The sequence below is a fragment of the Nannobrachium achirus genome, assembly GCF_963921795.1.
Source record: "Nannobrachium achirus genome assembly, chromosome: 22".
Lineage (NCBI taxonomy): Eukaryota > Metazoa > Chordata > Actinopteri > Myctophiformes > Myctophidae > Nannobrachium > Nannobrachium achirus.
Genome location: NC_137829.1, coordinates 45,191,886 through 45,219,669, shown reverse-complemented (window position 1 = coordinate 45,219,669; position 27,784 = coordinate 45,191,886). Strand labels below are relative to the sequence as shown.

General features: G+C 43.5%; 1 protein-coding gene across 1 annotated transcript in view; it reads right to left on the bottom strand.

Moving 5' to 3' along the window:
• Positions 1–214: 214 nt before the first annotated feature.
• Positions 215–27,784, bottom strand: part of erbb4b (erb-b2 receptor tyrosine kinase 4b) — a gene marked incomplete at both ends in the record, with an annotated part of 423,596 nt that continues 396,026 nt past the window's right edge. The window contains 6 exons of the mRNA XM_080752915.1: positions 215–957; positions 1,879–2,004; positions 3,836–4,085; positions 14,471–14,641; positions 15,511–15,608; positions 25,323–25,469. Of these exons, the coding sequence (XP_080609041.1) occupies positions 215–957; positions 1,879–2,004; positions 3,836–4,085; positions 14,471–14,641; positions 15,511–15,608; positions 25,323–25,469 (1,535 nt within the window). The remainder of the gene's footprint in view (positions 958–1,878; positions 2,005–3,835; positions 4,086–14,470; positions 14,642–15,510; positions 15,609–25,322; positions 25,470–27,784) is intronic.

Genomic DNA, 27,784 nt, shown 5'->3' with positions numbered 1-27,784 from the left:
AGTGAATGGGTAGGTGCAAGAAATCATTAAAAATGAACCTCTTGGGACGATATTTCAGCCTGTTACCTGGCAGAATCTTAAAAAATATACCCTTTAAGGATTAAGAAAAAACTGGTGAGGGACAAAAATCCACCCTATGCACGAGGACCCCCCTTTCCTACTAGACTACCTCCCGCCCTCCTTCCATCCCTCCATCCGTGGCCTATAGGTGGCGCTACACCACAGTGTTCCTCTGTCTGTAGGGAGGGGGCGGCAGCACGTTGCCCGGCTTGAGCGCGAACTCGGACAGGTACTCCTGGTTCTCGGCCACGGCGGGCCGGATGCGTCCGTTCTGGCGGTAGAAGAAGCGCGTGCTGCAGTCCTGCAGGTACTCGGGGTTGCCGCCGCCGCCGCCGTGCAGCGCCGCCGCCGCCGCCGAGCCCTTGGGCGGCAGGCTGTGCTGCCAGTACTCGGGATTGTCAAACGTGGCCTTGCTCTTGCCCTTCTTGTCCGGCACGATGGTGCCCCCCGTGATGCCCGCCGGGTGGTGCAGCAGGGCGTGGCCGCCCCCCGAGTGGCCCGGGTGGAGGGTGTGCGACGGGTACGCGAGGTGGGCGGCGAGGTGCCCGCCAGGGGGAGGCAGAACGTACCCGGAGGAGGAGAGAGGCTTGCCCGCCGCCTGCGAGCCGCCCGGCTTGGCGGCGGAGAGCGAAGAGGAGGGCCCGGCGGCGGCTCCCCCGACCGAGCCGAGTCCGTTCTTCTCGCCACTGCCGGGGTTGTGGAAGGTGTTGAGGTACAGCGGCTCGTTGACGTACTCGTCCTCCAGCCTGGCGGGCTGGCCGCTGCTGCTGCCGCCGGCGGCCGCCAGGAGGGCGACGCCGTGGTGGTAGCCCACGGAGCCCCCGTCGGTCACCGCGTGGGCGTCGCCGTTCCTGCGACGTGCGACGAAGGGGTTCTCCTCCACGGGGTTGAGATAGTCTGAGGAGGAGGGGGGGATGTGGGGGTGTGGGGTCGGGGTCGGGGTTGGGTTGGATCGGGTTGGGTTGGGACGGGTTGGGTTGGGTCGGGTTGGGTCGGGTCGGGTTGGGTCGGGTCGGGTTGGGTTGGGAGGATGGGTATAGGGTGAGACACGCGGGAAGGAGAGAAAGAGAGAAGCACGATAAGTATGAGCTTTCCGTCTGGTGAATGAAGTGATTTTGACCATTTTGTGTCTCTTCTCTCAAGTCAGGGTGGAGATGGCGGGACAATGGAGGTGAAATGAGTCAGAGGCCCACCTTTTCCACCGGGGGTTGAACCGCTTCAGTTATTTCTTTCTTTCCCCACCCAATATTGAACCCGTTCAGAAGTGTTTCCACTGAAAAATGAATGGGTTCACAACCCTAAAAGTTGGTTTCGGAACTAGAAAATAGCCGGCAGTTCCGTGCAAAGCGCCAAGTGTTCCGAGGATGCAGAACAGACTGCAGTTCTAGAACCAAAGTTATTTGGGTGGAAAAGAGGGGCCAGAGAGGATGAGGATGGTTGCGGTGTCCGAGGGTTAACTTGGAGACACTGAAATAGCTTGGACCTGATCAGCGTTTCAGTATGAAACAAATCAAACAAAAAGAAAAACAATAATTCATCCAGAATGCATCCAGTTGGCATGGAACGTAATGGAGACGATGTAACATGTCAAAGAAATTAGCTCAGATTGACCAAATTTTGAGCCCCGCTATTAGCGAGAGCACGGGGCTCTAGCGGTGGCAACGCCGGCCGGTCGGGGCTCAAACCGTTGTTGCTTCCGGCTGGGTGTAAAAAAAGGACCAACACTGCCTCTACAGGGGGCCACTATAGCGGGGCTTTTAGACTCTTAGTCTTGTTTTAATTCATTATGGTGATAAAACGCGGGGCTGGCTGGTCTACCTGTGCTGCCTTTTTCCCTCATAGCAGTGACGTATCCGTCGCGGTCCTGCTCTCCCCTCGGCACTCCTCGCTCCGTCAGCAGACCGGTGGGGTCGGCGCTGTAGCGCTGGCCGTTGGGGTCCTCCCCTGCAGGACCCCCCCGGAGGACATGGAGGAAGGAGGGGGTGAGGGAGGAGAGGAGAGGAGAGGAGAGGAGAGGAGTGGAGAGGAGAGGAGAGGAGAGGAGAGGAGAGGAGAGGAGAGGAGACAATAAGAGGAATGAATGAATGAAGCAAAGACAGAACATTCCAATTGAGATGTGCTTTTCAATCCTTTTTCATATCAAGGTCGATTATTTATTCAGCATTTGAGTCACGGACCACCATTTGATGAGATTTCACTGGTCATGGGACAACTAAGTGTAAAGCGAGGCCTCAATTAACTCAAAATAACACACTGGGCGTGATTTTTTTCTTCACGTACACCAGGGGTCTTCAACGTTTTCAGGCCAAGGACCCCTTAGTTGAGAGAGAGATGAAGCAGGGACCCCCCACAACCTGTTCATAGATTCCATATAGTTTCATTGTTTGACAGCACAATCATCAGTGTATTTTGGATTCATGTCAATTTGTGTTTTCCAATATTTATTATTTAACCACTTCAACTGTCAATACTTACCCTAAATGTCCTGCCTGCCCCACCAAACATGATGGCATGCAAAAATCTAAAATTTCAAAAATATTAAACTATTTGAAATGTTATGCTACAACTAGGTGATGGATAGATAAACTGATAAGATATTAGAGAGAGAGAGATAGATAAGTGTAAGACCTCTATAATAATAAAGATAACATACTGCAATTGGAAATTACAAGTGTGGTTGCTGAAGGTTGCTGACGTGACTATATTCTACAGTAAGCTAACTGTCATGTGAAGCTCGACCAATTTATTCTCACTCCCATTGATTCCCTATCCCGGTCTGTGTGTCTGTCAATTTCCAATGGCTGTGGAAAAGTAACCCTAGTAAATAAAGTTTCCCCAGGACTATAACGTGTTGCCCTGTTGGGCAACCACACTAATTATTATTAAATTAATTATTATTAAAAGTACCAGTACAATATTTTCCTCAAAAGTAAAAGTCAAGTAAAAAAATAAATATTTTTGAAAAAAAAAAAAAGATGTTTATTATCGTGAGAACAATGGCTTCCACTTTAACTTGTTGAGTGCCAAGGGCCACAAGAGGCCGCCAAAGTGCCAGCCATTCCCCCATAGGCCACAGTTGTAACATATGGGGACCCACGCAGCAGTGGCTTTTCATTTCACGTTGACCAGTGGAATGAACATGACCCGGATGAAGAGCACTACAAGATGGCTATAGGCTATCACTCATTTTAGAAGCCCGATTTGCGGCGATTTAGCCGTAAATAAAACGTTTCTGCTTCCATAGTCAGGCTTCGTTGAGGCATCCGATTATTTAATTCATTTTATTAAAAAACCCGAAATTGTTCGGTTTCGCACCCCGGATACGTCGCGCATAGATTGAGTTTTTTGGGGGGGGCTTTATTCAAAACCATTTTCAATGGAATAAATCGTCGGAACACGTAGAATGGCTCGTTGGAAAGCATCGGACGAGCCAGGACCACCCACGTCTCTACAAGCAGCTCAGGGTAAGTAAAATAGCAAAACAAATATTGTATTGGATTAAAAAAAATAAAAAATGTTCGGTTTTAGCACTAAAAGGGTTAACATTGCAACTTTTCAGGAATAGAAAGCCTGCATTTTCTATCAGCTTGGATTCCCCATCGATGATGTCACAAGACGGTGGGTTTCTGACCTGCCCACAACCCTCCTCTGAGAAAAGAATAATAATAATTAATTATATGAAAATAGGTTGAAAAGTGTTGAAGTCCTCCTTTAAGTACATGTATACTTAGTGACGTTACGCCACTGAATCAAACCCGGGACTCCACTAGTCTACCTTGTCCAGGAGCGAGGGCCGAGCCCGCCCCGTGGGCGCCGGGTCGAGGAGAGACCTTCTTCCTCAGCGTCCCGTTGCAGCGGGGGTCCTCCTGCAGGGCGCCGCCGGGTGCCAGGCTCTGGCCCGCGCTGGCCGGGTGGTCCTGGGTGGGCAGGCAGCCCCCCGCCACGGCCGACACGGACACCACCCTGGGCAGGGTGGCCAGCATGTCCTCCATGCTGAAGCTGGCATCCTGGTAGCTGAACTGATTCTGGAGGATGGAAAGGAAAAAGAGGATTAGAGCAGCAGGGGTCTTCAATGTTTTCAGGCCAAGAAGGACCCCTTAGTTGAGAGAGAGATGAAGCAGGGACCCCCACAACCTCTTCTTAGATTCCATATAGTTTCATTGTTTGACAGTGTATTTTGGATTCATGTCAATTTGTGTTTTCAGATATTTAACCACTTGAACCGTCAATACTTAAAACTTGACCTTTCATTCGGTACTTTCTCTTTTTCCCCTCTACACCAAACCATACACCAAGACATTCTACAGGTCTGTTACAAGTATTATCAAAAGTTTCACCACCTGACACCAATCATTAGCAATCAACAAGGCAATGCAGATAGGAGGTTTTGAGCTTCATCATTTTGCCACTTTCGCAAACCTGTCAAATGTCATGTTCTAGTCCAGTGTTTCTCAACCACTGTGCCTGGGGACCTTTGGTGTGCCCCTGAGAAACCTTTGGTGTGCCCTTTGAAACTGCTTGAAAGCCAGTATTGTATTTATCATTTTAAAAATTATTTAAACTAGTGAAAACAGCCGATCTACAAGCACACAACGCCTCGCGGTGCGAGGCGTTGTGTGCTTGTAGATCTGCTGTTTTCACTAGCTGTTGTGCGACAGCCTTGCATGATGAAGCAGGGCTTTACTTTGCGAAGAAACCTACGCATTTGAAACTTGGAGATACGAGGTTTCTTCCCGACAGTGACGATATTTACACCCCCGTATTATGTTGGTGTGCCCATGGATTCTTGGGACATGAAAAGTGTGTCCATGCAGAAAAAAGGTTGAGAATCACTGTTCTAGTCACATGACATTTTTGGCAAAATATGAGGGGCAGAACGATCTTGCAGAAAGACTGACCAAGTGCAGCATGACATTTGCAGAGAGGAGGTTTTTGCGTCTTGGCCATCGATATGAGGTTTCCACCCGACAGCAATGATATGTTTTATGCCTTATTCTGCTTACATGCATTTCCTCTTGGGAACATATTTTGATATTTATGTTTGATAAATAGTGTGGGTGATCTCTGTTACTACACTAGCGCCACCTACAGGTTGGCCTGTTCTGTAGTAGAAATATGTATAGAGTAACAAATGTGTGTATTATATACTTGTTTTCCTTCCATTCAATCTCATTGAATGAATGGTCAACCAGCCTTCAAAGTGCACATGCTAATTCAACTCAACTACAGCTGTCAATCTAACAGCTGAGCTGTCTCCCCCAAGCTTACTTCTTAGTCTGTCAGCAAATCCTTATTTCTGTAACTGTTTCTATGTTGCTGTGTTTAGAACATATCCTTATAAGACCATGTTACCATGTTAGAATAGCATCACTGTCAGAATGGACTATAAGAGGTGTATGAGAATGGGGAAAAGGAGGCTTCTGCCCCACGGGGCCCAAGCTCTGGCCATGGAGGTCAGAGCTCTGTCTTTTGTGAATGCTGTTACTCTGTTGCTGAAATCTTCAATAAATGTTTGACTTCACCCTGACTGGATATTACTATTTTTCTATCACAGTTCAGAAGGAAGGGGAACTATGTCCGCGATCGTACGTGTTCCTCCACGTGCATCACACCCTCCCATGCAGTGAAACTCCCGGTTAAAGCTCCTCACTCTCAGGTGAAAAGCAAGCGTCTGTCTGTCTGTCTCTCATTCAGTGCATATTGGTTCTCAATTTCAAGTCAAGGACCCGCAAATTCATGTGTAAATGTGGCAGTAGAACTGTTTATTTGGGGGTTCCTTGACATGGAAATGTTGGAGAACCACTGCTTTAAACAACATTAGGAAGCAAGCCCAAATAAGGTTTGGAAACCCCAACAAAACGCAACCCTGCAACTACCAATATTTACAAGCGACTTTACAGGAAAACAAGCCCAAAGACGCTTATAATAAGTGAACATGGCAACACTGTCCAGAATACAAACCGTTCCCCTCTGTCGTGTAACTCCATCCACTAACTTCATACAACGGACCTGAGCTGAACTGTACTTACTTTTTTGCCAAAATAACATTTGTCGAATGCTCCTCCAAGGATAGGGATGCTGGCGTTCAAGTGTAAGGAAAGAAATAAAATAAAATAAAAAATAGCTTATATCAGCTAGTATTATAGAGTGCAATTGTGGAGTATAGTCATGTGTAAATGTTACATTGTGTACAGTAATTGACTCCATTACAAACGTCTACATGATTTATGTGTTCATCTGCGCGTAATTAGACCAATTAAAACAAAATGTACCCTTAATGGGAAAGTCCGGGAGAAAAAACAAAACAAAACAGCAGAAGATGAATTTTGAAATATTATGCAAATAAATCATTTTTCATTTCTGGGAAGAGGGCTCTTAGTTATTGTTTTGCATTTATTAAAGATACTCTGTCTACCAAGCAAACTGGAAATGAATTAAACGGAGCCAGGGAAGGAATCATTGTGTCTCATTGGCATTCAGAGGGTCTTTGCAATCCTGCCTCGCTGGCTTTTCACGCACAAACACACAACATAACTCTCTGGTTGTCAACGTGGGGACCGGGGCCCACCCAAGGGGACCAGTGAGTCCTCAGCAAAATGCGTAACAGTTTAAACACCCTAATTCAGGCGTCTTCAACGTTTTCAGGCCAAGGACCCCTACAAACTTTTCATAGATTCCATATAGTTTCATTGTTTGACACCGAGATCATCAGTGTATTTTGGATTCATGTCAATTTGTGTTTTCAGATATTTAACCATTTGAACCGTCAATACTTAATAAACTTGACCTTTCACTCTGCTCTTTTTCCCCTCTACACCAAGCGTCTTTGCCAAAAATAGCCGATCTACAAGCTCACAACGCCTCGCGCTGCGAGGCGTTGTGAGCTTGTAGATCTGCTATTTTCGGCAAAAGAATATGGACACTATGGTTCAAGTGGTTAAAATAAAAAAGGAGAAACAAAGTTTCTATGACACAAGATTTGGAGGACCCCCTGTAGTAACTCTGAGGACCCCCTAGTGGTCCCGGACCCCCTGTTGAAGACCCTATTTCATTCACGGCTATTCCGAAACATGATGCAGCGCGCTGTGAGCTCGTGCTACGGTATTCATGGGTTTCAAATAGTTGTCCGGCACCGGCCATGTTGAGGACTAACACAAGTGTTTCAATGTGTCTGATTGGCACAGAACTAATGTTCTACAGAATCTACACCAATCAGAAGATCTGAGTTGGTCCTCAACATGGCTGGTGTAGGATTACATTTGAAACGCATGCATACTGTATCTTTTGAAAACATTCAGACAAATCTCTTATCGAAGTCCTCTCCCTGGCACAAAATCCTTTTCAGATGTGCGGGTCCACTTGTCATCAATACATCAATGAAATGTCCATTTCAATAGTTTTGCCTTGATTATGATTAATGGACGATTAAAGAAATGGGGGGAAAAGAGTGAAAACAGCAGATGTACAAGCTCCCGTTGAAAAAAGAAGAAGAAGCAATTAGCGCCGTCTGTGAGCGGAAGGAGAACAGACACAAACAGAATAAAGACAAGCATGGGAGGAGGTCAAGAGAATGACGGTGAGAATACGGCAGTGTGAGACCTGTTTATAGACGCCTTCTTTGGCGTGCTGCAAACAGAGGAAACCGCAGGGCGACTAAAGCGAATCCCTCGAAAAAACACCATTATATTCCTCACACAAGACCCATATACTCCCCATTAGAGAAGAACTAAATGTTGAGAATGAACGCCATTATCATCTCCCTACAAAACCTATACCGCCATTAGGCCATCTAGACCGGGTACGCATTATTGCGTATTATTATTTCATGCTTTAACTATTGATAAATAGCAGATATACAAGCTCACTGCGAGCTTGTATATCTGCTATTTTTGAAAAATGGTGAAAACTTGAATTATGACCCGATTTTGACCTGATTCTATAAGCGTCTTTTGAATCCTTCTAAGATTTTTTTGAAAAACCTATGTCAGTGTTTCTCACATTTTTTTCATGTGAAGGACCCCCAACATTGCAGGTATTTGGCCGCGGACGCCCATCTCAAAAGGGACCATAGGGACCACCCAGAAGCAAAATTTTAGTTTCAAATGTCCCCTTTAAAAATACACATATTCAAAGATTTGCACCCATTTTCACTGCTTTTTCAAAAATAGCAGATCTACAAGCTCGCTTTTAGATCTGCTATTTTTCAATTGTTAAAGCATTAAATAATTCGAGGCCTAAACGGCTTAAAGGACATCCAAGAGCTCAGAATGAGCACTTTGCCGTTAATGGTCTCAGCTCGCAGACATGTCACAGCCACTGTGGCAGTTTCTGCTGCTGCTGCTATTGGAACACATGGGAGACCAATTTCAGGGCAACAAAACGAGAGGCCGCTACTGAAATGGAAAGTAAAGCTAATAAATTACTGTGAGCTCCGCGGAGCTGACGGACGACCAAAACGCGGAGCTGGCCGCGGCGTTATGAATACCTGAAACAACAAGCAGCGCGAGGGGGATTATACGACATCGCACCTCACAAAGTGACAGGCACGTGCACGTCTAAATTTAATCCATTTAGGCCTAGGATTATTGAATGCTTTAACTATTGAAAAATAGCAGATATACAAGCTCACAGCGCGGCACCGTCTACTGTGAGCTTGTAGATCTGCTATTTTTTGAAAAAAATCATGAAAATTCGAATTTTGACCCAATTCTATAAGTGTCTTTTGAATCCTTCTAAGGTTTTTGGAAAAACCCTGTGTTTCTCTGTCAGCAATCTGGCCAGCCATCGTCAAAGTAAAGGTCCTTTTCACTTCAACTGGAGCTCAGTTAGTCTGTTCTTGAGAGACTACTATCTATGTCAGTGGTGCTCAAACTTTTTCATGTGTAGGCCCCCCAAAATGATATTTATTTGGCCACGGACCCCCATCTCAAAATATTTAGTTCCAGGGACCACCCAGAAGCAACATTTGAGTTACAAACGTTCGCTTTGAAAATACATATATTCAAAGATTTGCACACATTTTCTAACCCTAACCCTAGGAACATGGGCTCTTCAAAAAATCTTAGAAGGATTGAAACGACACCTATTAGAACTGGGTCAAAATTCTAATTTTCATGATTTTTCAAAAATAGCAGATCTACAAGCTCGCAGCGCGGCACTCGGTGCCGCGCTGTGAGCTTGTATATCTGCTATTTTTTTTAAATAGTTAAAGCATCCAATAATTTTAGGCCTAAATGGGTTAAGCAGCTTGACTATCTGTCGCGGTAAATCACAGATGAGGCCCGGGCAGGGATTGTGAAAATATTTGAAACGGTGTTGTTTTGGGAGTTATTCACCGCTAGGGAAAAGGCGTAACAGCCTATTTGGTGTTACACTTTCCCTTTCTGGCTCCCAGACTGTGGAACAAATTCCCCTGTTGTAGTCAGAACCGCAGACTCACTTCCAATCTCTGGCCATAATCTGAAGACTCACCTCTTGGATTCAGAATCCACTTTAGCGCCAGTAGCACTTGCCGTGGCACTTTCCCTAGCCTATGGGGCTTTTAAGCCGTGACATCATTTTGTAGGCAGAGGAGAATCTGCCCCCAGAGCATTTTCTGTCCCTCGCTATTTTCAACAGATCCGAGACAAAAATAATGACTAAAGTATAATTCTAACACTTTCCTTTCAACAACAAAGAGAAGAAAAATGTGTAAATAGTAAAAATAGTAAAAAGATTCACGGAAACTGGGGGCAGAAATTGTCCTCTGCCTACAAAATGATGTCATACTTAACAGCCCCTGGCATGTGACTTCAGGGACGTGCAGAGAATGTTGGCTATTTTCGGTGTGTGAAACACTGAACTAAGCATAACCAAGTCAATAATGGAGATGTGGTGTAACGGCATGGAGAGGGCTATTCCTTCAACATAAGATGCTGCATTCAAGTTCAGGACAGTTTTGACAAGGCAATTCTATTTAACGCTGCCTTCAGGTATGGCATGGAAAACTGCATTTATTTATGGTCTGGAAAGTGCAGTTTTTACAGACAGATAAAAGGGCAGGGGCTCAAGCCCCCTTTGATGTCTATGTGTGCACGTGCCTGTATGACCCGGACATAACCATAAAAAATAAAAAAAATAAAATAGCACCGCCATCGAATTAGTTAAATCTTCGCCCAGAAACAGACTGTGTCAAATATGGGTGACTGACTATCATAAACGACACGGAGCCTCCTCCCCTGACCACCTCCAGTTAGTTCATTTTTGGACCACAATGCTCATATGAGACGATTTTAAGATGACCCAATGTTATTCTCCATGGAGAAAAACGTTGGCGACCCAGGAGATGAACGAGTGACGTCAGGACTTCGATAGTCTATAGCAGGACTTACAATACCAAACCTTTTAGCTCTAGACCCAAAGGAGAAACAAAAAATACACAGGGAAGGCACATTTGCACATTATAACCCCACTGTTACGGTCAATTAGAGTAACTAGCCCTTACCCGTTCAAAGATATGAGCTCCAAAATGATGTGCAGTGTGTGGGTTATGGGATGTGCACTGTGCACACAGTATATGAGGGATGGAAAGTAACTTTAACTGGTGCTTGCATGATGTAGGAGCATCAATGTAAGAAACCTGTTTCGTTCAATGGCTACAGAGATACTGTACAGGTTTTTAAGGCTTTTTTCCAGGCGGACTTAGGTCTAAATGGGTTAAACATTTTGCCTCATGCTAGATGCAGAATATATGTGCCTCATGCTAGATGCAGAATAGATAGTAGATACACCATAAAAATGCTAATATACAGCATATGATTTGTGAAAGTGACAAACGGGCTTCACAGTTATGTCAGGTGTGTTCATATGCTAATGGTGATGCGATTTCAGATCAATTGCTCCAGCCACTGAGGAGAAACGCTGTTTCAGACAGACAGACAGACACTCACTCACTCACTCAGACATTCGCAAAATTATAGTATAGATGTTAATCTGAGTTCCCAGAAGTTCTTTTTTTCACCACTAGGGGGGCGAGAACTCAATAGACACATACAAAACAGAAAAAGTACAAAACTATGTTACCACGTCTTTAAATCTGCTCTGAGGAGTCGAGCGTTCCCAATAAATAAGAATACGTATCTGAACCTAGTCTTGCATCCTTTATTTTGGAAGTTTTTTCCCACTTCGGTCGGATTTGGAATCTATACTGTCTTTGTTTACACTTTTTTCGTCTGTGTTGTCGGATTAATTTTCTTGTTGTGTGTTGCGCTTTGAGGACCCCGTTCGAAAACGAGATGCTGCATCTCCAGAGGCTTCTCCTCCTCAGATAAATAAAACATCATACCGTACATGAATACACGTCTGCCTCGTTGCCTCCCGCCGTTACTACCGTAAGAGAATTCAACACCATCTTTGAGCTGAAAAATATTACACGGCCAAGTAAAAGAAACCAGACAGGCTTCCTGAACACGAGGAATTCAGTCCTAAACAAAATGGTGATCTTTACCAAGAGAAAATAGTCCATTTAGAACGGGTACACATTATTCTGTATCGTTATTTTATGCTTTAACTATTGAAAAACAGCAGATATACAAGCTCACTGCTGCGAGCTTGTAGATCTGCTATTTTTGAAAAATCGTGAAAATTAGAATTTTGACCCGATTCTATTAGTGTCTTTTGAATCCTTCTAAGGTTTTTTGAAAAACCTATGTTTCTATATGTCTAGCAATCTGGCCAGCCATCGTCAAAGAAAAGGTCCTTTTCACTTAACTGGAGCTCAGTTAGTCTGTTCTAGAGAGACTACTATGTCAGTGGTTCTCAAACTTTTTCATGTGAAGGACCCCCAAAATGATATGTATGTGGCCACGGACCCGCATCTCAAAATATCTAGTTCCAGGGACCAACCAGAAGCAAAATTTGAGTTACAAACATTCGCTTTGAAAATACATTATAGTCAAAGATGTGCACACATTTTCACGACTTTTTCAAAAATAGCAGATCTACAAGCTAGTGCCGTGCTGTGAGCTTGTATATCTGCTATTTTTCACTGGTTAAAGCATTCAATAATTCTAGGCCTAAATGGGTTAATAGTGTTTCACGAGTAAAAATTCTGCTTGAGCAGTTTCATTTATTTATTTATTTTTTTGTCAAAGTTTGAATACGGGAGAGTAGTTTGTGCTGACGCTCTTCCCAGAAAGCCATTCACTGCGTAATTTCCATCTTGGAGCTGCTGGTTCAGGGGAAGTGTGGGGTGCGGATTGAGAGAGATTCACATTCACAAAGGAAGATAACGTCTCGGTCGGGTGGAAACCTAACACAGGGGTTTTCAAAATGGGTGACGGGGCACCCTGGGGTGCCATGATGCCAGTCCAGGGGTGCCGCGAGATAATTTGATACTATTTGGAATTCATCAACATCACTATTCATCAATATCACTTCACTATGCTTAGTAAAACAGACCTGATTTGCACTGTACTTGATGAGTTCTTTTTCTATCTATATGACAACTCTCTTCACCAAAAATAGCAGATCTACAAGCTCACAACGCGTCACGTTGTGACGCGTTGTGAGCTTGTAGACTGGCTGTTTTTGGTGAACCTTCCCCCCTGAATAGGCATGCTGAGGTTCAAGTGGTTAAACATGTTATTTTCAGTCTGTTCTGATGGAAACGGATATTTCTCCAATTCAGTCAGGGAATTTTAATAAAACCCTGGGAAAAAATTCCTTACCAAACAATTTCTTCACCAATGTGTTCATAAAGGTGTCTAGTAACATATCTAACAAAGATTGACATTCAACATCCCTAGCAAAATATTTGACAGCTAGGGTAATTCTGGGTCTCATTCACTATTAATTGGGCCAAAAACAGACGCAAAAAATGATGGTTTAGTGATGAGTCATCACTTTTCACAAGGTGTATGGGGTCTATTTTTGGCCCAAGGAATGTTTTTTTTCTGCAAAACAAAATTAATGCTTGCAGTGGATTTAGAATAATTAAAAACACCTAGTTAGACCCCTCACATCCCACTTAAAGCATATTTTTGGGAGTGATTTTTTTCCCTTATAGTACAGTGTATAGTAAGTGAAAGAGACCCCGAATTACCGTAGCTGTCAAACATTTTGCTAGGGATGTTGAATTTCAATCTTTGTTAGATATGTTACTAGACACCTTTATGAACACGTTGGTGAATAAATCGTTTGGTAAGGAATTTATTCCCAGATTTGACAGGTATTCTGCAAATTTTCCCTGACTAAATATGATGTAAGATTCTAAACATTAACAGTGTAACTTAGGGGTGCCGTGGATGGAAAAAGTAATTTACAGGGGTGCCCTGAGTCAAACAAGTTTGAAAACCCCTGACCTAACATGTCCAAAACTGTTACTTTTCAGGTATTTTTCAAGGATAAAGCAGGTACTACTTTTGATACTTTTGTTGAGACGCTGTAGTATGATCAAGTAAGACGTCCATTTACGGAAAAAAACACAAAAAGTTAAACTATGGAGATAAGGTTTCTTCCAGACAGCGACGATGGCGATATAGAATGTTCAATGTGCTGACATTGGGTAAACATTAAGAAACAGAAAGTCAACGTAATTCACTTGCGGTTCCATTACTGTTCTTTGACTTTCATTGACTAGGGATAGTTAGTTACAAACAGTTAATGTGTGCGTGCGTGCGTGCGTGCGTGCGTGCGTGCGTGCGTGCGTGCGTGCGTGCATGTGTGTGCACACCCTGGTTGTTAAGAGTTTCAACAACTTGGGGATGCCCAAGGGAGGCAAAAAGGCTGGCCAAGTATTGTGCTGTTTCTGCTATAATTGGCAGCCGCCACAGACATCACATGGAGAGATAACCTGACTTTCGCCAGATGGTGGCAGCATTGCTTATGCATTGCTTTACCATCTGGGCTCGCTCCAGCACAGTTGATAACACTCGTAAAGTCCCGGGCCGGACCAATCAGCGGCAGCTATGGGCGGGCTCTGAGCGGCTCTGAGCCAATAGAGTCTGATTGCAGACCACGTGGAAACCCAGGAGGCGGATTCTGGGTGCAACGTCATGCAGACAGGCCAATATGAGTGGTTGGAGTTGGCACGGCCATATCCAATCACCTGCTTTAGAATTTGAAAAAATGGCCCGCCCCTTACATCGGTTGTGCTGGACCGAGCCCAGATGGTAAAGCAGAGCGTTATGCAGGCATACGCAATGCTGCAAACCATCTGGCGAAAGTCAGGTTAATGGAGAGATGCTGTTACTTATACCCATAGAGTATACTGAGAGACATGCTTACTGTACAATGAAAACACAGGCCATGATTTTGTGAATGTAACCTTACTGCACCTATCATTTGTGTCCTTGTATGCTCTCCTTTGTGTGTACATAAATAAATGGTTAAAATGCGTGCATGTGTGTGCGTGTGTGTGCGTACTGCGTACCCTGTTGGAGTCCATGCGTGTGCGTGGCGTGTAGGCCAGCGGCGGCACGTTGAAGCCGTGAGGCACCAGGTACTCGTCTGCGTCCATCAGGTCGTCCAGCTCCTCCTCGTCCAGCAGGCTCTGGAAGAACTTACTGTCGCTGGGGCTGGGCAGCTTCATGCGCTCATCACCCTGATGACACAATACACAAGGTCATCACCCTGACGACACATTACACAAGGTCATCACCCTGACGACACATTACACAAGGTCATTACCCTGACGACACAATACACACGGTCATCACCCTGACGACACAATACACAAGGTCATCACCCTGACGACACATTACACAAGGTCATCACCCCGACGACACAGACACAAGATCATCACCCTGACACAGACACAAGATCATCACCCTGATGACACAATACACAAGGTCATCACCCTGACGACACAATACACAAGGTCATCACCCTGATGACACAATACACAAGCTCGAAGTGTTTCCACTGAAAATGTATTGGTTCAGAACCCTAAAAGTTGGTTCGAAACTGGAACCAACATTTTTTTCTCATGGTGGAGGGACCTTAATTATTTTGCCGCGCTGCGAGCTTGTCGATCAGCTATTTTTGAAAAGTCGTGAAAATGTGTGCAAATCTTTGAATATATGTATTTTTTAAGCGAACATTTGTAACTCAAATTTGACTTCTGGGGGGTCCCTGGAATTAAATATTTTGAGATGGGGGTCTGTGGCCAAATACATATCATTTTGGGGTTTCTTCACATGAAAAAGTTTGAGCACCACTGACATAGAAACACAGGTTTTTCAACAAAACCAAAATATTTAAATTGAAATACACATTTTCACGATTTAAAAAAAATAGCAGATCTACAAGCTCGCAGCGCAGCACTCTCTGTGCCGCGCTGTGAGCTTGTATATCTGCTATTTCTCAATAGTTAAAGCACAAAATAATTGTGCGGGGGCCCCGCAGTGAATCCTTGTACCCAGGGCCCAGAATTTGGTGTGACACCCCTGGGTAAAGGCAATGAGGACAGACCTGGATGACCAGGTAGCGCTGGGGATCACGTGCCATCCGACAGAACTCTGCCGCCAACTCCTTGAACTTTGGCCTGCTGTCTGCGTCAATCATCCAGCCTAGAGAGAGAGAGAGAGAGAGAGAGAGAGAGAGGAGGAGTGAAGATCAGCTGTTAACACATTAAACGCCCACGTGGTGCCCACACGCTAGGGTTTTTCGATTAATCGATTTTTAATCGAAACCCGGGTTTTTTCCTTTGGACGATTTAAAAAAAGAAGAAATCGTAAAATCGATTTTCACTTTAATTAGGGTAATTCTTACTCATTGGAGCCTTGCACGGGGCAAAAAGTACACAGCCCGGTCCTCCTAAAGCAGGACGACAAGGTCTGACACCAAATTAATACCTACTTTCTCTCTGATGTGTCATTTCTTTGATGCGCGTGCAGCGCAAGTCAAACGGGGCAGAGCTCACCACAGCACTGCATGCGCTCACTCGCGCTGGTATACCGTAGCCTACATGCAGGCAGCAAACAGAACAAAAAGCTGCTGAGCTGGTACACTTAGGTCTACTTGTTGTTGTAGTTTGAAAGAAGCTTATTAATTCTGTGTTACCCATCCACTGTCTGTCTGTAGTCTACTCCTACTGTCCCTGTCACTGTGTTAATTTTGTGTCGGGAAGCGAAGCGCTTCGCCTCCGTGCATGAGCAGTGCAGGGGCGGCCTTAGCTATTTTTTCACCCGTTTCACCAGCCTCCAAGAGCTGGCTTGTTTTGGCTGTTTTGTCACTCACTATTGATAATGAAACACTAAGGATGCTAAGTTAACTTCTGTATGTGATTGTTGCGCAACTAAAGTTATTATTATTAATACCCTTATTGTTTTATTGCATTTTGCTATTTGGCTATATATATAAAAAATAAAAAATAAATTAAACAATAATGAAAAAAATAAAAAATCATTTCCTTGCATCTTTTAAATGAAAACAAAATTGTTGAAACAATGTATTATTCTTTTAACAAAAAATCGAAATCGAAATCGAAAATCGAGATTTCAGAGAAAATAATCGAGATTTTATTTTTTGGCCATATCGAACAACCCTACCACGCGCCAATCTCTTTGATGTTTACGTGTGCCCACGACGCATTCGACGCGTTGTACAGTAAACTATACTGTACTGTAGCTACTGCACTTGGCTACCGCGGTGATGAAACAAACTCCATTTCCCAACATGCAGCGTGAAATTACGTCACCCGGACGTGCTGTCTGTCTCGTTGACTTCCTGTTTAGCGGCTGCACAAAAATGCTGTTTTCTCCGGATTCTCTTCCTTTTTTCTTTTTTTTTCTCAAAACGGCAGCCTCTTCTACCGGCCGTAACACAAACACTGTGGCTTAGAATTGATAAAAAACGGTCCTGACTGAAAGAAAAGATTTTCGCGAAATAAACAGGACATACTTGGATTACATTTACTCGGATTACTTTTCTCGCCAGTACTTCGAAGGTAGGTAAAATGGCGGGTTGCCATGGGCACCAGCAAATTAAACGTTGAATAATTCTGGGCACCCGATGTGTTAATGTTCTTAACTCATTCACTTTTTTTTCAAAATGGCCCCCCGAGTTCCTCACTGCCACGTTCCTAAATTTCTAGTGCACGGATCATTTTTTTGTGCACGGATCGTGCACGCCCATGCCTAGATCATGCACCATAATGTGTAGTACCTTTGAAACAAAAGAATCTGCTTGGAAATCCGTTCAGGCATTCATGAGATAGAAGCCTTCAGTCAAACAAAACAAACAAACATGGCTGCCATTTTGAAAGATGTGTTTGTTATGGGGCTAAACATGCAATTTCGCGATTGCGATCATGCCTAATACATTTTAGGCATTTTTTTTTTTTTTTTATGGCTGCCAACTCAGGAAACTCGGGCCGTGGCAGTCTGGGGGTACTGAAATAACTCGGGAAACTCGTGGCTTGGCTATGAATGAGTTTAGAGGTGCAAAAGCTAATCTAACTAATTCACCCCTTGTCAGCCTTCTGATTGGTCCCTGACTGGCCAACCAGAAAAATCATTCACTTTTGCTACAGGGGGCGGAGTTATGCAGTGGGACAAAGTCATTTCGTTCTTTCACCGCGGTGCGGTGATGCGCGGTACGGCTGCGGCGCAGTACGGCGCTGCGCGGTCATAGTGATTTCGATAAGTATAATGAATAAGCTTCAACAAACTAGTTCACATGAATGATATTGATTAGATGTAACTAAGATATTCGATTGGGTACATATATTTATTAAACTAATTAAAACATGTATTTTTCGGGGGAAAACCCCTGTTTTGCAATCTAACTACTGTACTTTTTGTTCCTTCTTTATTAATATCACATAGATGTTTTTCTTTTGGTACTTAAATTAATTTTTTCCCCCATTCACTTCCATTATAAAAAAGTCTTCCCTGGCTTTTTTGTCCCACCTAGTAACAGAGCGACATGGGGTGGGACTTGACAAAGGGTGAATTGATTGAACTAGTAAGACACCTCAGGGTGACTTGCGACCTCAGGGTGACATGCGGCGCCAATTCTTGGCCATCTGGCCAACCACAGCGTTTCTCTGACGATTCTAGTTGTTGTCATTCTGGGGGGAGATTGTTCATGTTTTTGTGAGGGTATCAACCCTAGGAGACACGGGGAGAACATGCAAACTCCACACAGAAAGGCCCTATCACCAACCCCACCTAGGGTGTGGGCGCTGATGACGCGGAGGGAGGAACACACCACCCATATATGTCCTTAATATTGATAAAATAATATCCTTAATAATGTCCTTAATATAGACAATATAGGAATCTCCATATATGGGCATAACATGTACGTAATTAATGCCAAGCAGGGCCTTGGTGAGTTAGGGCCTTGGTTTGATACCTGTGGATCTCCATATATGGGCATAAGGGGGTACCCTAACATCTAATTTTCAGCCTGGGATTTATGACATCAGAAATCTCCATGTATGGGCATAAAAGGTTTTTCTTTTTCTGGGAATGACCATATATGGACTTTTTATTTTATTTTATCCTTTATTAATAATAATATGTATCCATATACATACAATATTGTTATGCCCATACATGGAGATGGGCATACAAAAAAAGTATGTTAATTAGTAATGCCAAGCAGGGCCTTGGTTTGATGCCTGTGGATCTCCATATATGGGTGGACTTTTACACCCTGAGAAATCTCGTAGCTTGTCTGACTGTCATTACAGGAAGTGATGTCACGTGACATCCTTTTTATGCCCATATATGAGTCATTCTGTACCACATCACTGTGACTCTCTTTTTCTGGGAATGACCATAATATGGACTTTTATACCCTGAGAAATCTCGTAGCTTGTCTGACTGTTAGTACAGGAAGTCATGTCACGTGACATCCTCTTTATGCCCATATATCTGACATCACACTGACATCACTTCCTGTACAGCCGGACGGACAGACAGTCAGACAAGCGACACGTTTTTTCAGGGTATAATGCGACCTTCGGTCGCAACAATAAATAAGGTACTGCTATGCAGCGTTAACGTTTCACCGTCCTAGACAGACGGACCTTTATTGATCCCATATGGGGTTCTGTCTGAATTAAATGAATCTTTAAAAAAACAAAACAAAAACAAAATCCGCTAAGCTACAACAGCAAAGAGCAGCAGGCTGGTGGGTTCTTCTCCGAGGCTTGGCGTGACCTCAGCTGACCGCACACTGCGCTGGCCGGCTGCTGCCACCCTGCTGTCGGGCACCGAGGTCACAGGTGGCCCCGTGGCCCCTGGCTGCCCGGTGCCAGGGCAGGGGGGGCACGGTGCCAAGGCTGCCCTGGCTGCCCTATAGCCTATACTGGCTGCCCTGGCTCTGTCTGCCCATCTCAGAGTGGCGGAGTTACAGCACGGCCATCTCCGTCTACTCGCTCTGTTATTATGATCAGTGGTGTAAAGTAACTAAGTACATTTACTTAAAGGGGAAGACCACCCATTTTCAATATTGAACTGTGTCATTAATATACCTTAGAGGAGTTGTGTGGAAATAGAAAAAAAGAGTTCCCCCCCTTCTGTGTTGCCTAGAACTGGAGGATTGATTTTGGGGTTTGTATTGTAAAGTACAATGTGTGATGTCATCAAGTTGTAATTTACAATACAAACCCCAAAATCAATCCTCCAGTTCTAGGCAACACAGAAGGGGGGGAATTTTTTTTCTATTTCCACACAACTATTAATGACATATTTCAATATTGAAAATGGGTGGTCTTCCCCTTTAAGTACTGTACTTGATTACAATTTTGAATTATTTGTACTTGAGTAATTCCAATTTATAATACTTTTACTTCTACTAAATACATCTTGGATCCAAATATCGTCGTTGTCGGGTGGAAACCCATGTCCAAAACCGTTCGTTTTTTGTATTTATCATTTTAAAAATGATCTAGTGAAAACAGCCGATCTACAAGCACACAACGCCTCGCGGTGCGAGGCGTTGTGTGCTTGTAGATCGGCTGTTTTCACTACTTTTGTGCGAATGCCTTGTGTGATGAAGCAGTGCTTTACTTTGCAAAAAAAAAATTACAAATTTTAAACTTGGAGATACAAGGTTTTTGCCCGACAGTGACGATATTGTACTTTTACCCCACTACATTATTGGAAAACTTTAGTTACTACTTTGTAGATTTTTATTATTATCACAAAATGTATTAACCGATTTAGTGCCAATCCCGAGAATACTCGTGAAAAGTACTCGAGTACCCGGAGTGCCAATCCCGAGTATACTCGTGAAAAGTAATATATTACTGTAACGGCGGTTATATTACCGGATACAATGGCGGAAGGTCCGGAGCCGAAATCCGTCGCTGATTTCTCATCATCACGGCTCCACGAGCACAAAATAGTCATCCCATAACATTGAGGTGGACGGGGGATCTCATCTTTAATGTCCATTATCTCAAAACTACACTTTAGAAGCGAAGATGGAGGCAGATGCTCGCTTATATAACACATGGTGAAAAGCTCCGAGCCGATCCGCCATGACACCACGTAAACAATGATCGATTCCGGCGCAGGACGCGATGACGTCAGACCGGAAGTGTTTACGCTGTGGACTTTTGGCCTTCAAAATAAGATAACGGGAGTGAATGCAGCCTGAGGGTGGCATCGTGGACTTTATAATCCGTTAAAGTCAGGGGCTCTTATTTAACAACTTCCGCCATATACATACAGTTTGGCCATTTGAAAATGGCCAATCTACAAGCTTGTGATGCAACGCATTGTGGGCTTGTACATCTGCTATTTTCAAAAGATGTTTGTACATTTGAAATGGAACATTCTGCATATTGAGTACTTTTGGTACTTAAAGTACATTTTGATGCCAATATTTTTGTACTTTTACTCAAGTACATTGTGAATTCCGGATGTTTACTTTTAACAGAGTTAATTTCTATATTGCCGTATTGATACTTTTACTTAAGTAAACATTTTAGATGTTTCACTTAACCAATTTAACTCTCTAAACAGGACCAGAGTTCAGGCTCCGCTCTTATATGTACTTTTCCACTCTTACACCAAATCTCTTCTAAAAATGTTGAGCTTGTACAGTAGATGGTCTATTTTAAGAAAATGTGGAAGATTATTTGTATTAATAGTTTAATTTGATTAAACTAGCCTAATCTAAATTTGCCAAACACTGTCAAATAATTGCAGCGGAGTAAAATGTACAATATTTGCCTCTAAGATATAGTTGGGTAGAAGTATAAAGTATCAAAAAATTTAAATACACCTACTAAAAAAATACATTAGATTTTACTTGATTACAGTAGTAGAGTAAATGTACTAATGTGGTTATATGACACACCTGTGGACAGACAGCCTACGGCCATCTCTGTGTTATTATATATGCCTGGGCACTGCTGCTAGGCCTGAACACACGCCAGCACACACGCACGCACGCACGCACGCACGCACGCACGCACGCACGCACGCACGCACGCACGCACGCACGCACGCACGCACGCACGCACGCGCACGCACGCGCACGCACGCACACACGCACACACGCACACACACACACACACACACACACACACACAGAGCCTCACAGACATACAGATACACAAGCAGATACAGAACACACACGGCCACACACATTTTGTATAACTATCGTCGTTGTCGGGTGAAAACCTTGTACGTCCAAAAACGTTCGTTTTGTATGTATCATTTTGAAAAAGGATTCAAACTAGTGAAAACAGCAGATCTGTTTTCACTACAGCCTTGTACGATGAAGCAGGGCTTTACTTTGCGAAAGAACGTACAAATTAGAAACTTGGAGATACATGTTTTCCAGCCGAAAACAACGCTATACTTTTTGACTTTTTAACCCCCGAGCCCCAAAAAATGGCTTCCTTTTTGGCGTGCGACACGCTGTGAGCTTGTAGATCTGCTGTTGTCGGTGCGGCGACACCGGTACTTCAGGATTCTTTCAGGATTCTAATTGAAGAGCCTCAAATGTAGCAGATCTACAAGCTGTCGAGCTTGCGGACCCTGCTACTCTTGATCCCCCACTCCTCCACACAACTCTCTCTCTCTCTTTCTTTCTTACCTGGTGCGTGCCAAGATGGCTTTCACCAGGAGCGAGAACACGTGATTATTCCTGGCACTGTGGCCGGTACGTGTGTGTGTGCGAGCGCACGTGAGTGTGCGTGCAACGTGCGTGCGTGCATGCTTGTGTGTGTAAACGTTGGCAGGCGTGAACACTGCTGCATATGGCCACTGATAATGAAACTGTGTTTATCTTTATAGGGGGAAAATCACTAATTAAACCAAAGGAAATTAAACATTTATAAAGTCTCCAACTGTGTTTATAGGACGGTCATAAAAGCACCGGGCGTGGAAGTTCCACTCAAGCACTTTGAGGCAGATTAGATGTCAATTTATTGGGGAGACGTGTTGTGGGCATGAGCTTATATCCCCGGGTCTGTAAAAAGGGCTGCAAATATCGACTCTTTTCTTAGACAATATTCTAAACGATTTCCTTTTCGATTAATCAAATATTGGAGAAGCAGTTTAAAGAGGGAGGAGGTTTACCGTTTTCAAGGGCCTCGTCATAAACATTTTAAAGTAACGGTAGTTCCTTGGCCTAATACAGATCCTTCTCGAAAAATCGGAATATTTTGTAAAAGTACATTTTCTTGAAACCTTTCATATATTTCTTGAAACTTTCATATATTCTACATACATTGGACATTCAGTGAATTATTCCAAAACTTTTTTTGTTAAAACTTTGAATTTGTATGGCATACAGCTCATGAATATCAAAAGTCCATATTTCAAAATATTACACTATTACACAAGACCACTCAAAACAAGGATTTATAATACAGAAATGTCAACCCTCTGAAGTCAGAGTTGCTTGAAGTCCAGTGGGAACTTTCCGAAGTCAGTTATGATTTGGGGTGCTATGGCATCTGCAATGCTTTTTTTACACAATATTCTATTTTTTCATGAAGGATCCTGTATACAGTGTGGAATTAAAGAAATACATAAAACTATGAAATAACCGTATCTGACAACTGAGGCAAAAGCAGCGAAAATGTTACTTTTTTTTTTCAAAGTAACACTTTGTCACACTTGTCTGACTTTAGATAACTTTAAGGTACGAGTGTAACAATTTATGGTATTTCAGATGAATACAATGGTTATGAAAGGAATTGCATGCAGTGCATTTTGTGTAGAGCAGGGGTCTTCAACGTTTTCAGGCCAAGGACCCCTTAGTTGAGAGAGAGATGAAGCAGGGACCCCCACAACCTGTTCAAAGATTCCATATAGTTTCAGTGTTTGACAGCACAATCATCAGTGTATCATCAGATTTATTTTTGTATTAGTTCCCTGTATAGTAAAGTTAATGGGACACAAACACAAATCATATTTTTTATGAGGTTTCCCCCGGGAGTTGAATTTCAACCTTTTAGTACAAATTATTACACGCCTTTAGAAACACATTGGTGAAGAAATTACTTGGTAACGATTTACTTCGCAGATTTTCTTATGTTCCCCTTACTAATAGACATCTACTGTATGCAAGGCTGGAACCTGCTCATCGTGCAGCAGATTGTGAGCTTGTAGATCTGCTATTTTCAAATGTTTTAATTATTTTGGGAAATGTCTCATACAGGATTAAATATTAAATAGAAAATGTACTTGTATAATTACTTGAGTATATACTGTTACGTGCTTTAACCACCACTGCTTTTTATACAGATTGGTGAGCTGGGTTTGGTTCTTAACTGCTTCACAGCCAAATCGCCAAAAAATCGCCATTTTGGGGGGGACTGAGGCAGCCAGATCGCCAAACGTCGCCTTGCTGATGATTTTCAGATTTTTTTGGTATTTTTTTGACATTTTTAGAGCAAAAACTGACCTTTCTAGCGTCATTTCAGTCTAAAGAATGATTCTGCGACGGAAATGACATCATCAATGACGTAACCCGGAAATCGTTTGCCCATAACATAGCATAGGCCTTTTTTTAGCATGGAAAGCTAACGTTTCTTTATCAAACTTTACCATATTTAGACGGATTTTCATTCGGAAAAAAGTGGCTGGGCTGACAGAGTGGTCACCCAGGAGCAAAAACGATTGTACACGGCGTGCGCACGACGCGCACGGAGTCCAGGATCGCTCCCGTTCGCCCGGACCGGCCCCTAATGGCGGCGCCCATAGGCGGCCATTATGGTCCCGGCTGGTCCAGCCCATGGTCCAGCCTGGAAGACCTAATCGTTGGGCACTCTCTAGTGGTATAGTACGTGTACTACAGTCTGCAATCATACTTATGCCTGCTGGGTTTCTGTACTCATAACTTGGAAATTAATAATATTCCTGGCAGTATAGGCGCACAAGAATATTGTAAATGGCTGTGTTGGATTCCTCTAAGCTAGGGATGGGACGTTAAGCGATATTATCGTTTATCGTGATAAAAAAACACTCACTATAATCGTATCGTGGAGATTTAATTCATCAAGATATCGTCCTCTGTCATGCACTGGGATCAATTCACCTTTTATTTGCCGAGCAGCATATCCGGTACCACTTAAACCCTCTATAACTGGTAAAAGGTACTTACTTCATACAGTATTTTTTTCACTTTCTATCAAATATCTTTGCCAAAAAATAGCCGATCTACAAGCTCACAACGCGTCGCGTTTGCGACGCGTTGTGAGCTTGTAGATCGGCAATTTTTTGGCAAATGTTCCGCCCCCGGGATAATGGATTTTGATTATCGCGATAACATCGTAAATCTCGATTTCCTTTGTCACAATGATCGTGAAATGACATTTTCATATCGTCCCATCCAGGCCCGCATCCACCTTATGGGCACTTTGGGCACGTGCCCAGGGGCCCTGGGCATCAAGGGCCCTCCAAAAAAAAAGAAGAAAAAAAAGTTTTTTTTTGTTTCTATCTTCTTTTTTTTATCTTTTTTTTTTATCAGAATGAAATAAATGATGTCCACCACCTCCTGAAACAAATGCTGTGAGAATGCTGCTGAAAAGTGCTGATTGTGTGTTAAGTAAAATGTACAATGTTTCATGAAAGTCAAGTCAACTGATTAAAACTCCGCCGGGCCGCGCTGAGCCAACTGCTGCTGCAGATGTTATATTGGACCTACATGCCTACATATGCCTACAAAACATTTTGCGCGCACACGGGGGCCCCTTGGCGCTTCAGTGCCCAGGGGCCCTCTGAGGTGTTAATCCAGCCCTGGTCCCATGATCCCTATTCTAAGCACAGCCACTGGTCCAGACCGTAGGGCACCAAAACACCTACATTTGACCATGACCATGTAGACGTCGATGGTGGAGATGGGGGGCTGGGGCAGCCGCTCCCCTTTCTCCAGCAGGTCTGGGATGTCCCGCGTGGGGATCCCGTCGTACGGCTTCCCCCCGAAGGTCATCAGCTCCCAGATGGTCACCCCTTCGGAGGCAAGGGGGACAGGAGAGGGGACAGAGGAGGGGAGGGTGACAGAGGAGAAGAGAGCAGGAGGAGGAGGGGAGAGAACAGGGACGTGCAGAGAACGTTAGAGTGGCAGGGGCTGACATTTCTAAAAAGGCCTTTTGGTGAAAATAATATCGAAAATAGCAGACCTTCTTGGAGGTCGGCTGTTCTCGGTGCGTGATACCATACTGAACTAAGCATAATCAAGTCAATTCTCCTTTTGCACAAAGTAGTGCAATGCAAGATAGAGGGCGCCAGATCCCTTTGAGTCACACCCTACCACTACTTCCTGTTCATCCACAGAGCATTGATTCTAGCTGTTTTCTCCATTAGATTAAAGTGCTTTCTTTTCACTTTTTGAGCGGTGGTAAACCGCTCCTATATGTGGCTGTGCGTGTGTCTGTAGCCTTTTTCCTCAGCGTTTTGCCATAGTAAAATGTGTGTACGTAGCATCATGTTTGTCTAGTGATGTCATATGTCGTATGTCTGTAGCCTTTTTCCTCAGCGTTTTTCCATAGCAAAACGTGTGTGTGTAGCATACCCTGTACATCCTAGACTCAAATCCTAATCTGAAGACGTTATGCAAGCACAACCACCGCTCACTTCACATTGGGTGTGATTTTTTCAACTTTTATTGCTTGTCAAAATCCATTTTATTTGTCTGCTTCATCTTTTTACCATCCCAAGAAATAAAAGTTGAAATAAGTGAAAAGAAGTCTAAAGAAGAAAACAACTAGAATCAATGCTCTGTGGATGAACAGGAAGTAGTGGTAGGGTGTGACTCAAAGGGATCTGGCGCCCTCTATCTTGCATTGCACTACTACTGCAAAAGGAGAATACTGGAGATGTGGTGTAATGGCATGGATTTCTACACAGAGAGGGCAATTCTTTCAACATAAGATGCTGCGTTCAAGTTCAGGAGAGTTTGGACAAGGAATCCTGCCTTGAATGCTTGGCATGGAAAGCAGGCATTTGCATTTCTTTGACCATAGTGAAAACTGCATTCGTGGTCTGGAAGAGGGCACTTTTTACAGACGGATAAAAGGGCAGGGGCTCAAGCCCCCTTTGATGTCTATGTGTGCACGTGCCTGAGTGAAATATATTGTTGTTCGGTTCCTCCGACATCGTAGCAGCATACTGTAGTATAGGGCATTCACCAAATATTCGAATATTCGAATATCAAAGTCACTATTCGACGTTGTTCAACGAAGTTGAATATTTTCTTTTTTTCTTTTTTTTTCTTTAAAAATATATAGTTTATAAAGCTTGGCTAGATAGGAAGTCATAAGAAAGAGTAGTCAATGCCCTTGGTCGATGAATTTGTTAATGCTCTATACCAGGGGTTCTCAAACCTTTTTAGGCCATGACCCCAAAATAAACATATTTGAACTGGGGACCCTGGGGACCCTGGGGACCCCCCCCACACTAAAAATCACTATTCGTGAATGCCCTACTGTAGTACCAGACATAAAGAACAATACTATGAAAGGAAAAACAACCTAACATATTTGTCTGTCGGGTGGAAACTGGTACTTTTCAGGATTCAAATTCAAAATGTAGCAAGGGTAGCAGATCTACATGCTCGAAATGTGTCGCCTCCTGACACATTTCGACCTTGTGGATCGGTTATTTTGTTATTTTTTCTGTAGTATGATATGGAGATAAGAGGTTTCTGCCATACATGCAACGATACACAATTGCAGCCAGTGTATCCACCTGTTTCTGCCAGAATTTACTGTAGAATTATTTGTGGGACACATCCGGTTAACAGCAGACATACAAGCTCACGTCGCGTCACAGATGCAACCGCTGTGAGCTTGAAGATCACACTCGGCTGCGACGCCGGAAATGCCGCACGCCTTCTGCGCAACGCACGATGGGACGTTGGAAACAGGTGGATAGAAACCACAAATAATTTAATCTAAATTTAATTTTTTCACCTATACAGATATACAGTCAGAGCCCTGGAGTGGCCATTGATAGAAACAATTATAATAATATTAATAATATACTGTACTCATGGCCACAAATTAGTATTTTGTGCCCAAGAAATACTAATTTGTGTCCACAAGTTATTGATTTTTTCTGTCAAAGGCCACTCCGGGGCGCCGTACAGACATGCCCAAAATAGGGATTAATTATTAATGGATTATTAAAAAAAATATATTGATTATGTTTTATAAGTGATTATATCGATTAGTTAGATTAACTGTCGCAGCCCTAATTGGCATTTCTCGAGCTCCAATCGGGAGAACAGTGGAGAAGCAAAGAGACAATAAGACGAGACGATCAGT